At 54.0% G+C, this 15,160-nt stretch overlaps 1 protein-coding gene across 2 annotated transcripts in view; it reads right to left on the bottom strand.

Moving 5' to 3' along the window:
- Positions 1 to 11,922: 11,922 nt before the first annotated feature.
- Positions 11,923 to 15,160, bottom strand: part of ANAPC1 (anaphase promoting complex subunit 1) — a 76,959-nt gene continuing 73,721 nt past the window's right edge. The window contains exons 47-48 of one of the 2 annotated variants that reach the window (XM_033100903.1): positions 12,841 to 12,975; positions 11,923 to 12,285 (exon numbers count right to left, since the gene is read on the bottom strand). In XM_033100903.1, coding sequence (XP_032956794.1) covers positions 12,170 to 12,285; positions 12,841 to 12,975 — 251 coding nt within the window. In that variant the 3' untranslated portion in view covers positions 11,923 to 12,169. Of the gene's footprint in view, positions 12,286 to 12,840; positions 12,976 to 15,160 lie in introns of those variants that run through there. The other variant, XM_033100904.1, reaches the window with a different exon arrangement.

Here is a 15,160-nt window from a genome sequence, read left to right as displayed (position 1 = left end):
ATGGCAGAATGAGAGTCAAGTAGACTTTCCTGCTTTTTTCCCAGGAGCTGGCAATTTGCCAGGCACAAAGACCACAGCCATGAGCCAAGGCCATTCCAGGAGGTGCAGCCAGGCCAGGCTGGGAGGTGGCCCTGCGCTCCGGCAGGAGACATGGTCGCCCCTAAAATGTGCCATGGGAGTGCGAGTGGGGGGCACCCCGAGGACCCGGCTGCAGTCCACAACGTGCATTATCGTCGTCCTTCCGGGTTCTAAATGTTTCTTTGGATGAGTCACAAAGGTTAACTGCAGGCTCTTAGACTGAAACCCGCAGGGTGTTCCTTTTATAGCCTGTCCTCAGGAGACCTCTCGCTGTGTTCCCTCTGTGCTCGTCCCCACTGGCAGCTGCTCCGAGCACGCGTGTTTACACAAGTGCCAGTAGTTCCTGCGTGTCCCTTCCATGTGATTAAGCGGGGGCCGGGCTGCTGAGCTGAGATCTTCCCGCCAGAAAGCCTGGAGGCTACACACAGGGTGTGTGGCGGGTGCCATCTGCTGGCCACTGACGGAATCACATGCCCCACGCCAAAAGGGCAGCCGGGCTCGGCCACCCCCAACCAGCCCGTGACCTGCCCAAACCACCAGCCAGCCCACCCTGCAGGGCAGGAGGTGACTGGGAAATGGCCCCAAGCGTCTGCCTCACACTGGACCCAGTTTCCAGACCTGTGCTTGTCCCCTGAGCTATTATCCAAGGAAACAGCCCCCTGGGTCTCCAGCTCCCAGAAGAGGGCACTTCGGGACAGGGTACCTTGCATCGTGGCATTATTCTACACGGGTTCTGACTTAGAAGTGAGGAGACTGCACCCCGCTATGGTCTGTAGCTGCAAAGCGCGCCAAGGAGGTGACAGCCAAAGCAGCCTGAGTCGTGTCCAGTGCACTGACGAGGAAGAAGACTGGGCTGCTGCAGTGGAGGTGGGGAAACTGGCATGACAGAATGGGAGAACCCCATTCTAATTCTTCTGGCTGCTCCTGAGATGGCCCTTCCAAGGAGCCACTCCCGGCCGATGTCGGAGCTGCCCTGGCTGACCCGCTGGGCACCCCCGGGACAGGAGATGCCAGCACACTAGGGACGAGGCTCTGGAGTTGCAGATTGCAAATGAGAAGATGGGGTGGGACACGAGTGACAGGTGGAGGGAACTGGCTTCTTCACACCGCGGCCGCTGAACCGCTGCGTCCCCAGTGGGGCCAGCTGCTCGGGGCCTGAGCTGCTCGGAACTGGAGCTAAGAGACAATGCCCCGGCTGGTTCCTCTTCTAGGCGCCAGAACCCCCTTCTGGCTGTTTAAAGGCTCATCTGCTTACGACGGGATACAGAGCAGACAGAATCCCTGAGTGCTGGGGAAGGAGGCCAACCGGGCCCCCGAGTGGGCGCGCCCAGCAGAGGCAAGGGGAGCTGCGCTGGCCCCCCGGGAGTCAGGAGACCACCAGCACAGTGGGCAGCCCCTCCCTGGCCCCATGCCCGCCGTCCACATCAGCAAAGGGTAGCTGCTCTGCTCTGATTCAGAGCCGTGAGTGGCTACGCGACCCTAAGTCACATGTGTGCGCCTCAAAAGCAAGGAAGGCTGTGCATGAGATGTTTTGGGGGTCAGCAGTGGGAGGTAGGGACACTGACGAGTGCCCTCCAAGTGTCATATCTCAAAAGGAGAAAATGTGTCTGTTGTGAAGTCCAGAGAATGTCAGCGGCAAGAACCTGGGGGGAGGGCGAGGGAGAGAGAGGAAAGGAGGGGAAGGAAGAGAAGGAAGGGGAAAGGGGGGCGGAGAGAGGAATCTGCAGCACCTCCTTCCCCATAACCATGTCCTCTCCATGTCCCCGAGTGCTGCCACTGACGCTAATAAGCTTCAGACAAGGCACCCACACCTCACCAGGCAGCTCGTCCCACTCATGACCAGTCTGTTTGTTTACAAACTTTCCTACTATATTTGACAAGGGTGCCAAGACCATTCAATGGGCAAAGAATAGTCTCTTCGACAAATGGCGCTGAGGCAACTGGACAAGCACATGGAAAAGAGTGACGGGGGCCCCTACACACACCACACACACATCGACTCCAAGTGAATCGAAGACCTAAATGTAAGAGCTAAAGCTGCTAAGCTCTTAGAAGAAAGCACAGGCGTAGATCTTCAAAACTCAGGATTAGGTAGTCAGTTCTTAAATATGACACCAAAACCTCAAGCAATCAAAGGGGAATAAAAGATAAATTGGACATCATTGATATTTAAGACTTTTGATGCCTCAAAAAGATACCACCAGGAAATTGAAAAGACCAAACATAGGAGAAAATATTTCCAAATTAGTTATCTGATAAAAGAATTATATTAGAATACATAAAGCACAATTATGACTCAATCATAAAAAGACAAATTATCCAATTTAAACATGGTCAAAGGATCCGACCAGACATTTCTCCGAAAAAGACATACAAACGACCTATAAGCACTCCACCAGGAGCCATCAGGGAAATGCCAATCCACGCTACGGGACTACCACGTCATGCCCACGAGACTGGCTGGAATGAAAAATACAGGTATTACAGCAACAACAAAAGGTAATAAAACACAGAAGGTGCAGAAACTGGAACTCTCACACACTATGTGTGGGATGAAAAATGGGGCGTTCACGTTGCAAGACAGTATTTTCAAAAGGTCAAATACACAGTTTCCAGCATGTGACTGGCAATTCCACGGCAAGAAAAACGAAAACGTGTCCCCACACAGACGTGAGCACTAATATTCCTAACAGTAACAGGAAGGGAGAGAAGCCAAACATCCATCGGCCGCTGAACACGTGGACAGATTCAGTTTACACGGTGAGTTATCACCTGGCACTAACGAGCTGCACCGCGGGCGGACCCGTCCAGACAAGTTTGGTGGAGGACAGCAGAAGCCAGAGAGTGTGTGCATGGTTGTATTTACATGGAATTTCCAAAGAAGGCAAATCAGTAGGGAAATGAGGGATTCGTGGCTGTCTGGGGCTGGAGCTGGGAATGGGGGTGCCGGCAAATGAGCAAGGTCCTCTGGGGAGACAGAAAGCTGTAAAGATAGACATGGTGACAATTATTCAAGTCGTTGCAAATACACTCAGATTCACTGCATTGTGTATTTCAAGTGAGTGCATTGTAGGCCATACAAGTTACACACAATGCAGCTACTTGAAAATAGATGGGCTGAAGAATGGAGCGGGATGGCCAGCTGAGCAGACAGGTGACACAGCGTTAATCCTGACGTGCTCGTTGGAGGGTCTAGGTCACGTGTATCCAGGTGCTTACTGTACAATTATTTCAACTCTGCTGGATATTTGGAAGTTTTTATAAGATAGGAAAAATATTATTTTTAATTTCTCAGAGAATCAGAGCCTTCTACCATCTCCCCAACAGGTTCAGTTCTGGCTCCTACTCACAGGGCTGGCCTCAAATAGTTCTGAAGTACTTCTTCCATAAGGTCTTGTCTTTTCTAGGCTAAATATATTTCAGGAGCACAAGTCACTACACTCCCCAAGTTAATCTGAAGACTTAATGCAATTCCTTTCAGAACCCAAGAAAATCTTTCTGTAGACAGGGATAAGCTCACGGTTCAACTCACAGGGAAAGGCGCAGGGCCTGCCGGAGCTTCCCGGTTGTGAAAAGGGACACTGTGAGAGGACGAGCTGGCCTGCATCAAGGCTCGGCTATAGCTACAGATGTGGGGACAGCGTGGCCGGTGTGAGGACACAGGCAGGTCCATGGGACGTCGTAGGGGACCCAGAAATAGAAATGTGACTTTGGACAAGGACCAAAAACAATTCACTGGAGGAAAGTTAACTCAACGTGGAATGCTAGAGAACAAGCATGGGACAAAACTTGGGAATCTAGAGCTTGGAGAAGAGCTCTTAGACTGACACCAGAAGCACTCTCCAAAAGAGGAAAACACGGTGAATTGCATCCCGTCAAAACTTACGTTTGCTCTGTGAGACGCCTGGTAAGAGGGTGAAAAAGACACACTACCGACGGGTGGGGCAATGTGCTCCTCACGTGTCTTACACAGGACCGGCATCTAGAATGCACAGAAAGTTCTCGAAGCCCAAAAGTAAAGAAGGGAACGACTCAGGTGGAAAAGGTATGAACTGACAGAGGACATACAGAAGGCAAGAGAAGCCATGAAACGGTGTTCGACATCATTGCCTATCAGGGAAATGCCAACTAAAACGACAGTAAGATAACGGGAAAATAAGAACTAGTGATAACACCCAAGGCTGGTAGAGATGTGGAGGAGCTGGACCGCTCATTGTGACCGGAGGAGCTATAAAATGACAGGGCCACTCTTACAAGAGTGTGGCGATTCTTACAAAAGTAAACACACACTTTGCCACAGGACCCTGAGGTACGGCCAAACAATAAAAAGTGAACTACTGACTTATGAACAACTGGAATGATTCTCAAGGGAATTATGCTAAGTCCATTTATATAATATTTTTCAAATTACAAATTACAGAGACGGAGAAGAGACTATTGGCTGCCAGGGGTGGGGGACACTGTGAAAGGGTAGCAGGAGGGGCCCTTGTTCTGTCATCACGGTTATGCATCTCGGTGCTGGTCACACACGTACACACGTGATAACCTTGCATAGAACTAAATACACACAAGCGAGTGCTATAACACTGGTGACATCTGAACCAGGTGAGTGGACTGCAGCGGCAGTGTCCTGCTGTGACACTGTGCTATGGCTGGGCACGTCTGCGCCACTGGGGAAATTGTGTGATGGGATCTCTGCATTATTTCTCACAACTGCATGTTATGGGTAAGGAATCAACCACCTTTTAATTCTGTATTTTCTCAGTGTATGACACGGGGATGTGTCACTTTCATTAAGCAGAGGTAATGTTGGGACGATGGCGGGGGCGGGTAACCCAGGTGCTCAGGCTGGGACACTGACTTCCGCCCCCAGGCCAGTTCCTTGGGTGATGGTGAAATGCTGTGCCACCATTTCTGGCAAGGCTCCAGAATCCTAGGAGCCATGTGACCTGGAGGCTTGGCTATGCCAGCCCTTCTGTCATCTGTGCCAGACCTCCTGTCACCTGTTCTGAAGCTGTGCTCTGGTGACTGAGCGGCAGCCACGTGCTCACATGGATCCTGCACTGGGCCAGGTGGGTCCTAGCTCCTCCAAGGAGTCCCAGGGGGAGGTGATGGGGTCACCCATGAGCCTCCTGATGAGGACTGGGGCTCAGTAGGAATGACAACAGGTCTGCAGATGGGGGAATAGGAGGAGAGGTGGGCAAAGGGGAGGGGAAATGGGGGAGGAGAAGAGAGCAAAGCAGACACTCCCTCAGGGGCTGCCTAGAGGACACGGAGCCACGAGGGCAGGGAACGCTGCCAGTCAGGAGGGACACCGTCCTGTGGGGGTAGTGACACTGGCCTTCCTGAAGGGGCAGGAGGCAGGGCCACGGTCAGCCCCAGGGCCTTTGCAACATGTGGCCACTCGGTCGTATTTTTGTTGGGTTCAATCACCCTTGATTTGGCGATTCCCAGGGACGCTCACCTGATGAGGGAAGGTCACCCCGCCTGACCCTAGTGGAAATGTGACTGAGGCTCAGCTGCCCCTGCCACTAGCCGTTCTTCCCTTAATCACCGTTCACACTTGAGTTCTAATCCCAAATGCAAAGGGCCCTCACCACCGTCAAGGAGCCAAGACAAATCATGGCCCTCACCTGCGATCAGGTGTCATGCATCTTACCTCACAGCCCATCACGACGTTTGAGCACACCAGTCAATAGCTGAAGTTCAGTAAGCAATCAATAACTGTTAGCTACTGTCATTGCCATTTTAATCATGATTAGGTTTCACAGGAAGCAGCTTAAGCAGGAAGGAATGGCCTGGTCATAGTCAGGCGGGCTCCCTTCCATGTTTGGGTAACAGAGAGGCCAGGACCCCACTGAACACCACAGCCGCTGTCCCAGACTCCGAGCAAAGACCGAAAGAGAAGGGTGTGCGTGGAAGGGCAGGCAGGCACGGCCACTCGCCCTCTGTCCCCTGCCTCGAATCACCTGACTCTCCTGAGTGTGGGTGACGCAGGGAGGTGTTGGTTTAATAGACATCTATGACTAGAGAATGTCACCCATCTCCACAGCGGTGTCACCCATGCCAACAGGAACAGGACAGCCGCTTCTCCCTGTCCTCTAACAGACAAGCACCTCCAGGGGACAACTCCGATCCCAGACGAAACTGTGGGGGCGGGGCAGGCCACTGTCTGGGAGTGAGGTGTCTGGGAGGGTGGGATGTCTGTGCCCCAGGCTGGAACTCTCACCTGGGGCAGGGAGGCCTTACAGTCACAGAGCAAGTGACAAGGATGTGGTGTCACAGACGTCCAGGCACAACCACTTGAAGCAAATTTCTTGAACTTTGGCAATGGGCCACACCTCTGTAGCAAGCACAGGCCATCTCCCACGTGTGACAACTAAACACAGCAAGTGCCTGCCCACAGCAGACAGTCCCTCTGTGTGTCAGTGGGAGGGACAGCAGCTGTCCCTACTGTGAAGGCTCCCTGTCCTCCACTGCCGGGAGACAGGGCCTAGAGAACTTTCCCATCCCCTCCCTCTGAAATGCCCACAGCCCGCTCACTTCCCCAAGCAGGGCTGCTCCAAACTCTCATCCCTCTACCTTCCTTTACAGAGGACCCCATTATCCAGAGCTTCCTGGAAGGTGACATCTTCCTCAGTGTCCGACAAGATACCTACAGCACAAATGAGGGGGGACAGAAGGGACTGGGGTCAGGGCCCCATGGGGGCAGGCAGACTCCTGCTGTCGGGGCAGCAGCAGCCTTAGAAGACCTGCTCAGGCCTTTGCTCCCTGCCTTCCTTGGGGTCTTGGCTTGGGCCTCCGCGCCCATCCAGGCCCTGACCCCCTGCACCCTGAGACCCCCTCCCCGCCTGTGTAGGCCCTAACCCCCGTGCCCTGTCCACGGTACCTGCTGTCCATGGTAGTGGAGCACTTTGGCCCCGTGGGGCTGCCTGGACGCCTCTACAACAGGGTCCGCTTTTTCTTGGCCCCCCTCAGGACCTGCCCCCAGTTCTGCCCAATACCAGAGGCCATGACCTGAGGGTCCCAGCGGGGGCACCCCTTGACCACAGAGCAGACCCGGTCATCAGCAGTCACACAGCCATGGGGAGAGGGGCCAAGAGTAAGGGCCTGAGATGAGGGAAATACCCCGGAAAGCCCCCTTGCTGCCCAGAGACAAGGGACTGACGGAGGACACCAGGGAAATGCCCGGAGCCTGGCCTGGGTACAGCACAACCACAGGCTCACACCGAGGACAGTCCTGCCAGCCCTGGTCCCAGGACCCCTGCAAACAGGGCTCCCCACAACCCTGTCTCCTGAACACACTGCCCCAGACACCAACTGTCCGAGGCTGGGAATCGTCGCTGGGGCCAGGACAGAGTCCTCTGTCCCTGTGGCGGCTGCCTCAGCTGCCGTGGAGGATAACCTGCCTTCAAGCACAGCATCTCCCGTTCCTGCTGGGATGGTAGCCCTGGCACAGACCCATAAGGACTTCCGCAAGCTGGAGGAGCAGTTCTTCCAGTCGATGGGGCACCGAGCCTGGGTCACCCGAGTTGTGCCAGGTGCTGGGGTGCTGGGGAGGCCGGGCCCCTGGGGCTGGGGGCCTGAGGCCGGGCCCTTCACCCGCTTCCCGCAGATCCATGCCCACAACCCACATCACTGGGTCTGGAGTCAGGTGTGCCAGTGTGCCCTTGCCCCCACCCAGGCTCCCAGAGAGCAAGCGGGGCTGCAGGTCTCCTGTGAGTGCGGGGGGGTGGGTGGGGCTGCAGGTGCTCAGGTGAGTGCGGGAGTGGGGGCTGCAGGTGCTCAGGTGAGTGCGGGAGTGGGGGCTACAGGTGCTCAGGTGAGTGCGGGAGTGGGGGCTGCAGGTGCTCAGGTGAGTGCGGGAGTGGGGGCTGCAGGTGCTCAGGTGAGTGCGGGAGTGGGGGCTACAGGTGGTCCAGGGCATGAGGGTGACAGCTGACTTCCCTGAGCAACTTCCCAATGTGTACCATGTAGCAGCCTGCCTTGCCCTCCACTCTGATCCCATTTTCTGTTCTTGCAGCTGCCCCCACCCCCGCTCCAGGCAGCACCAGCATGGGGACCCAGCCTCCTCACACCTGCAGGCCGGATGGACAGTGCAGGGAGAGCCCATGGCACAGTGGCCCCCAGCCTTCCAGGAGGTGTCAGCCAACAACGGCCCCGGGCCTGGGATGTCCTGGAGCGCCTAGTAGTAATGTGGAGGGGGCACCCCAGGTAACCAAGAGACCTATGAGATGCAGGAGACTCTACGGAGACTGCAGACAGGCAGAGGGAGATGGGATGGAAAGTCTGGGAAGGAGCCCAGGCCACCAAGGGCAGCCTGAAGGGAGAGGCCAGAGAAGCGACCGGAAGGTGGTGAAGAAAAGAGGAGACAGAAGCGGAGAGAGGAGACCACCCATTCTAGACAGACAGCACCTGGGGACAGCTGTGCTGGGAGCCCCTGCTGACCACCTGCACCGCAGCCCTGTCCAGTGGGGAGACGACGGACACGTCAGCCACAGCACAGGACGAATGCAGGCCTGCACGCACTGCTGTGTCCGTCCGAGGCTGACAGAGTGGCAAGAAAAGGGAGTGTGTGTGCACTGCACGCTCCAGGGCAAAAATAACCCAACCTTCAAAGTGACAGAAGACAGAGAAAAGGGGACTCAAGAGTGAGGCGGTCAGCTGAGGCGGTCCCGGGGAGCCATCAAAGCTAGGAGCAAGACAGTGGGAGCCGAGGTAAAGAAGACAGGGGCTCGCGGGGCCTACGAAGATGCTGGTGTTAAATGTATTCACAAAAACAGGAGGCAGCCTGACTGCAAAGTGTAATGAATACAACCGATTTTTAAAAAGCAGAAGAAACAGATGAAACAGACACAGTAAATATAAAAAATACACTAACCATAAGACTGACACACAGCTGAGATCAGTCATATTATTTGTATCGATAAATCTGAACTTGCTACTGAAGGTTCTCAAATTGACTCGCAAAGCAAAACCCAGCCGTATGGGGTTTATGAGATTATCCTTAAATCGTTCAGAGGTGAAAATGGGGGCCACAGAGCAGATGCCCTCACCCCAGAGGGGGAATTGTGATCTTGACACCAAGGAAGGAACACTCAGGCTCAAAGTCCTCCAGAGAGACTGGGAGGGACACCAGGTGGGGGAGGGGCCTGGGGATTGGTGGCCAGTGTGAAAGGTGACCCAGGGGCCTGGGCAGGTCACTGCAGCTTGATCCACTTGGTCATGTGCAGGTGTGACAGGCACGTGATCTGGGACGTACCCTCACCAGAAGCTATGAAGTGGCCTATTCAAGAAAGGCTGGGCAGCAGCACAGGGAGCAATGGGCTGGACCCAGGGTCTCTTCATGCCGGGCCTGGGTCTACCTCAGCCCCCTCGGACCCTCCGGCGCGCGCCCCCTCGGACCCACAGGTGCGTGCCTCCACACAGATGTCGGCCAATCTGTGTGTGCATGCATGCGCGTGTGTGATGTTTTGCAGGCCATTACCTGCATTTCCATGTGTGCACGGAACAGAGATGGGATGTGACAGACATTACCAGCACTCACCAGCATACGGTCCTCCTCCCCTTCGTGGACACAGGGAAGGAGTCACATGAGCTGGAGCGACGGGCTACTTTCTGCCAACGGGCTGTAACCAGCAGTGACCACTTCTGGGCCAAGACGCCCAAGGGCCGGGCATGTCCCCAGCTCTACCCCTGCCACGGCTCCGAGGAGGCTTAAACATTCTGGATGGTAAGGGCTACCCTAGGTAGCTGGAACTCGCTGATGCCCCAGCATGACTGCCAGAATATCCTCTCTGCCCCCTGGTAGCTGAGCACCAATGACGCTGCTACCCCCAGGCGGTCTGCCTCTTTCACCCTGCTCCCTCTTCAAAAGCCTGGTGTTTGCCTGTGTTGACAACCTTCTAGTGACTTCTCCCTCACACATGAGAGTCCACATGAGCGCGAAGAATGGTCTCTCAAGTCAGTCTTCAGAGAAAAGCAACTGAGAGTGAAGACACAGCCACTGCTGCCTAGATACTGAGTCTTGTCAATCCTGATTCAAATGGGGTTTCTGTCATCTACCATTTTCATTTTTCTTTTACTTTTACTCGGAGATGAAAAATTAAGTGTACCGCCCTCCTGCCAGCACACCTGCCATGCTTTCCCCAGGATCATGTCCTGGGGCAGACGGAGGAGCACTGGGCATCTAGACGATGGCTCTGCCTCCAGATGCATGGCCGGGGAAATGCCAGCCCCTCTGCAGGAGCAAAGGCCACACGGGTTTTGCCAAAATCACAACAAAAACATTCCTATTTGCTCTAATTTTTACTTTTAAAGTTAAACACCACAATCAGGATGTGGACATGTGATATCACTGGATGGGTGCTAAGCTTCTACCCGTTTATGGTCGCAGTGGCCATTCAGGAAGCACAGGGCACACGTCACAATCAGTATGGCAGGGAGCTTTCTTCTTCCTGTACTAGAAACCGGAGGCTGGGGCACCTTTGGATGATTACCATTCATCATCCAGTCCAGAAACCCCGGATACAGACGTGCAGCCCCTCCGTCCCGGATGGGTACAGATGTGCAGCCCCTCCGTCCCGGGTAGGTACAGACGTGCAGCCCTTCCATGCCGGGTGGGTACAGACATGCACCCCTCCATCCCGGGTGGGTAAAAACGTGCAGCCCCTCCATCCCGGGTGGGTACAGCAGACGTGCAGCCCCTCCATCCCGGGTGGGTACAGCAGACGTGCAGCCCCTCCATCCCGGGTGGGTACAGCAGACGTGCAGCCCCTCCATCCCGGGTGGGTACAGCAGACGTGCAGCCCTTCCATCCTGGGTGGGTACAGCAGATGTGCAGCCCCTCCGTCCTGAGTGGGTACAGCAGACGTGCAGCCCCTCCATCCCGGGTGGGTACAGCAGACGTGCAGCCCCTCCGTCCTGGGTGGGTACAGCAGACGTGCAGACCCTCCATCCTGGGTGGGTGCAGACGTGCAGCCCCTCCATCCTGGGTGGGTGCAGACGTGCAGCCCCTCCATCCCGGGTGGGTACAGCAGACGTGCAGCCCCTCCGTCCTGGGTGGGTACAGCAGACGTGCAGACCCTCCGTCCTGGGTGGGTGCAGACGTGCAGCCCCTCCATCCTGGGTGGGTGCAGACGTGCAGCCCCTCCATCCCGGGTGGGTACAGCAGACGTGCAGCCCCTCCATCCCGGGTGGGTACAGCAGACGTGCAGCCCCTCCGTCCCGGGTGGGTACAGCAGATGTGCAGACCCTCTATCCAGGGTGGGTGCAGACGTGCAGCCCCTCCATCCCGGGTGGGTGCAGACGTGCAGCCCCTCCATCCCGGGTGGGTGCAGACATGCAGCCCATCCATCCTGGGTGGGTACAGATGTGCAGCCCCTCCATCCTGGGTGGGTACAGATGTGCAGCCCCTCCGTCCTGGGTGGGTACACACGTGTAGCCACTCCGTCCAGGGGGGTACAGACATGCAGCCCCTCCATCCTGGGTGGGATGGACAACTTCTGAAGCCCAGTCTGTGGTGGAAGTTCCCTGTTTCCTCCATGTACAGCAGGCTGCATGTGGCAAGTCTTCATTCACGTATACATATCCTCCCGTTTAAGGGGACTGACACACTGAGGGTGGCTGGCGCTGGCACAGGAGTACACACTCCTTTTAGACGGGACAATCAGGACATCTTACAGAATGCTGAAAGCCCTTGTGTTGATGCACAAAGTTTTAAGAGCTTTTTTAAAAACTTTGCTTTGTTGAGCATAAAGTCACCATAGTTGTAAGACTTTAAAAACCAATATCCTCCCCAACCCCTCCTGCTGTTCCCTGAAAACCCAAACTAACAATCAAGAGTTTTGAAAACAAAGCAAAAACCTTTATTTACAAAAGTAAATGTTAACTCACTTGCAGATCTATGTCAGTGCTGACAGCAACAGAGTCCCTGGAATATTTAAAACACTGGGACTGTACAAGACAACGTCTGAGCAGCTCACTCCCCGCAGTCACATTATAAAACTTACAAAGGCTTCTTTCGCTTTGCCATGTGGTCACGTGTTTGGGCAGAAGTCACGTTTTAGGGCAGGCTGCCCAGGAGACAGGGTCACATGACCATTGGCTGTGGATTTCCCAGAAGCAAAGGAGCCAGTCTCAGCAGGGCCCGCACAGGCATCTTCAGCTGTTTCACTCTGAAGAGGAGCTCGGCGAAGCTTGTGCTCCCTGAAGAGATGCAAAGGGGGGGTTGGGGGGGTCACACATCTGGACAGATCTGGACAGACTGGTCAGCCGTCCCCAGGGGCAGTCCAGACAATCACGTTAAAGCTGGCATTCTGCCCTTTGAACAGTTACCCAAAGGCAATGTTTAAATTATGACTTTCCCCAATGCACTGTATAGTTTAATATAAAAATTTAAATGCATCTAATTCTGTACTTCAGAAAGTGACCTCTAGTTATATGTGAAACTATTCTTATTTAATTATACATATTGCTTAAATACAATAAACTAAAATATTATTTAAATATAATTGATAAAAAAAACTAAACATAATCTTAATAAAAATCAAGACAGAAGAACAATGTGAGCATTTTAGGCTCTGTGGAGAAGAACACATCCTTTTCTGAATGTAGATAAAAGTTCACGCATGTGTCAAGTTCAGAGAGTTTGTTTTTCCAGAAAAAAGGTTCCAAAAAGTAGCATCCACACATGAACAAAGACAGAAAGTAGGTAGATAAGACACATCCCTGGGAGCGCCTCCCCCGGAGAGGAGCAGTTACCTTCCAGTCCGAGCGGCGGCAGGTGGCGTGGAGCGGGGACCGAGTGATACACAAGGAAGCAGGCCAGCATGCTCAGCTGAGACTCGTCCCAGGGCTGCCCGCTGAGGTAGGCGTGCACACACGCGTCGCCCCCAGCTGTGAGAGAGACACAAGGGACTGCACACCTGAGGCCGTGAGGGTCGGCGCCTCCTTCCTTCTTCACCAAGAACTCAGTGAGCTCTAACCTGTGCTGGGCAGGGGCTGTGCTCGGTGCTCAGGCCACGGTGGTGGACCAGAGAGAGTGCCTTTGATTGCAGAGCTTAGCATGGTGGGGGACACGCAAATGCACAGTCGCAAACTGTGATGAGGGCTGTGAAAGCAGTCGGATACTCCCCAGGCCCTCCTGTGTCACACCGGAGGGGACCGACCCAGCCCCGGGGACTACCCTGTCAGAGCTTCTCAAACGCTAACCTGGAGGGCTGAGTAAAATGCACACGGTGGGCCCCACCCCCAGGATTTCGTGGGTAGGGCCAGAAAACACCCATCTCTAAGTTTCCAGGTGACACTGCTGTTGCCCAAAGGACCAACTGAGGCCGGCTGGTCGGGACAGCAACAGGCTCAGGAACAGGCAGGCCTGAGCCACTCGGTGACAGACATGCTTTGTCTTCCACCGGCACCGGCTGAGGACGTGCAGTGGAAGCCGGAGGAGAGGCAGACACGTGCTGACACACCAATGTCCTCATTCCCCAGGAAGCAACCAGGAGCCATTCTGGTCGTGCTCTGGGCCAAACGCTGAGTGTGAGGCAAGGAGGAGTTCCAGTCCCTAACCCAAGTCCCCGCTGCAAGAAACCAGGACAAGGAAAACTTGCCCGGGTTTGTTCTGCTTTCCGTTTCCTAGTTTCTTGAAGCAAGAGCTTGGATTAGTGAGCTGAGACCTTCCCTCCTCCATCCTGTAAGCATTTAGTGTATTATAAATCAACAAGACGACTTCCACTACCAGATTTCAGAATTTACTCCGAATGTGCAGTAATGAAGACACTGCAGTACTGGCGTCAAGACAGACAAGCAGACCAATGGTACAAACCTGAGTTCAGAAACACACTCACACTTATTCAGTCAACTGATTTTCAACAAGAGCCCAAGGCAAGCCAGTCAGAAAGAAAAGCTGCACAAGTGGTCCTGGAACAACTGGGCATCTGTATTAAAAAGCCCCACGCCTGAACTCCCACCTCACACCACGTAAAAGATTGATGTGAGATGAATCACAGACTCAAATATAAAAGCTAAAACTGTAAAGCTTTTAACGGAAAACTTTAAGAAATCTTTATGACCTGGACAGCACCCAGAAAGCAATAGCCATAAAACAAATTGATAAATTAGACCTAAAAGTTCTGTTCATCAAAATCACCCTTAAGACAATGAACAGGCAGAGTGGAAGGAAAAAATCTGCCAAGCATCTCAGAGACGTAGCCAGATCTGTAGAAACTCCGACCCTCACTAACCAAGACGGCCAATTTAAAACTGAGTAAAGGTTTCAACAGACACGCCACAGGTACGTGAATAACAAAAAGGCATGAAAAAGAGGGGTCAACACCATGTCACCAGTGTAATGCAAATTAAAACTAGATGATTCCGCTACATACTCACCAGCCTGTCTGAAATGAAAGCGGTTACAACGCCCAAACCTGTGGGCACCTTCTGTGGGTGAGGACGTAAAATGGCGCCAGCGGAAACCGGCGTGGGGCGATGGATGCAGAAGGCAGGTGACTGCTGAACTCCCCGGGTGATGGGCTTATGAACCTATTCTGTTTACTTTGTCTTATGCTTTAAATCGTCAATAATAAAACAGTTGAAAGTTAATAAAACTCTTTAAGTTCTTAACTGAAAAAGCCATTTTCTTCGCTCAAGATTAAAATCTAACTGAGGAGACACACACACAGGACACCGAATGCCTGTTCAGACTTAATGGCTGCGGTCTGGGCTCCTGGTAAGCGACCCTGAGCGACCCTGAAGTCCACATTGCATTTGTGTTTGAGACACAAACACGAATGACATTTCTGAGGCTGCATGTTGGCCCCACCTCTCTCTGGATGACTGTACTCCAGCCCACAGCTTGGCTAGAACTCGTGAGAGCAGAGAAAGCAGAGCTAGGACTTTTAAAACGTGATGGCCCTCACTGGAAATGAGTGCACGTTTCTGGCACTGAGGGCGGCGGTCAGATTGGCAGAGGCTCCGAGCAATTGCGCTGGGAGCAGTTCCCGGCGCCCTTGACAGACTGCTCTAGCCACTGCCGGCGTCACTGCGTCATGACATCTGTGAGTCACAGACTATCGATGGCACA

The sequence above is a fragment of the Rhinolophus ferrumequinum genome, assembly GCF_004115265.2.
Source record: "Rhinolophus ferrumequinum isolate MPI-CBG mRhiFer1 chromosome 13 unlocalized genomic scaffold, mRhiFer1_v1.p Super_scaffold_3, whole genome shotgun sequence".
NCBI classification, from domain to species: domain Eukaryota; kingdom Metazoa; phylum Chordata; class Mammalia; order Chiroptera; family Rhinolophidae; genus Rhinolophus; species Rhinolophus ferrumequinum.
This window is presented reverse-complemented; position numbering and strand designations above follow the sequence as displayed.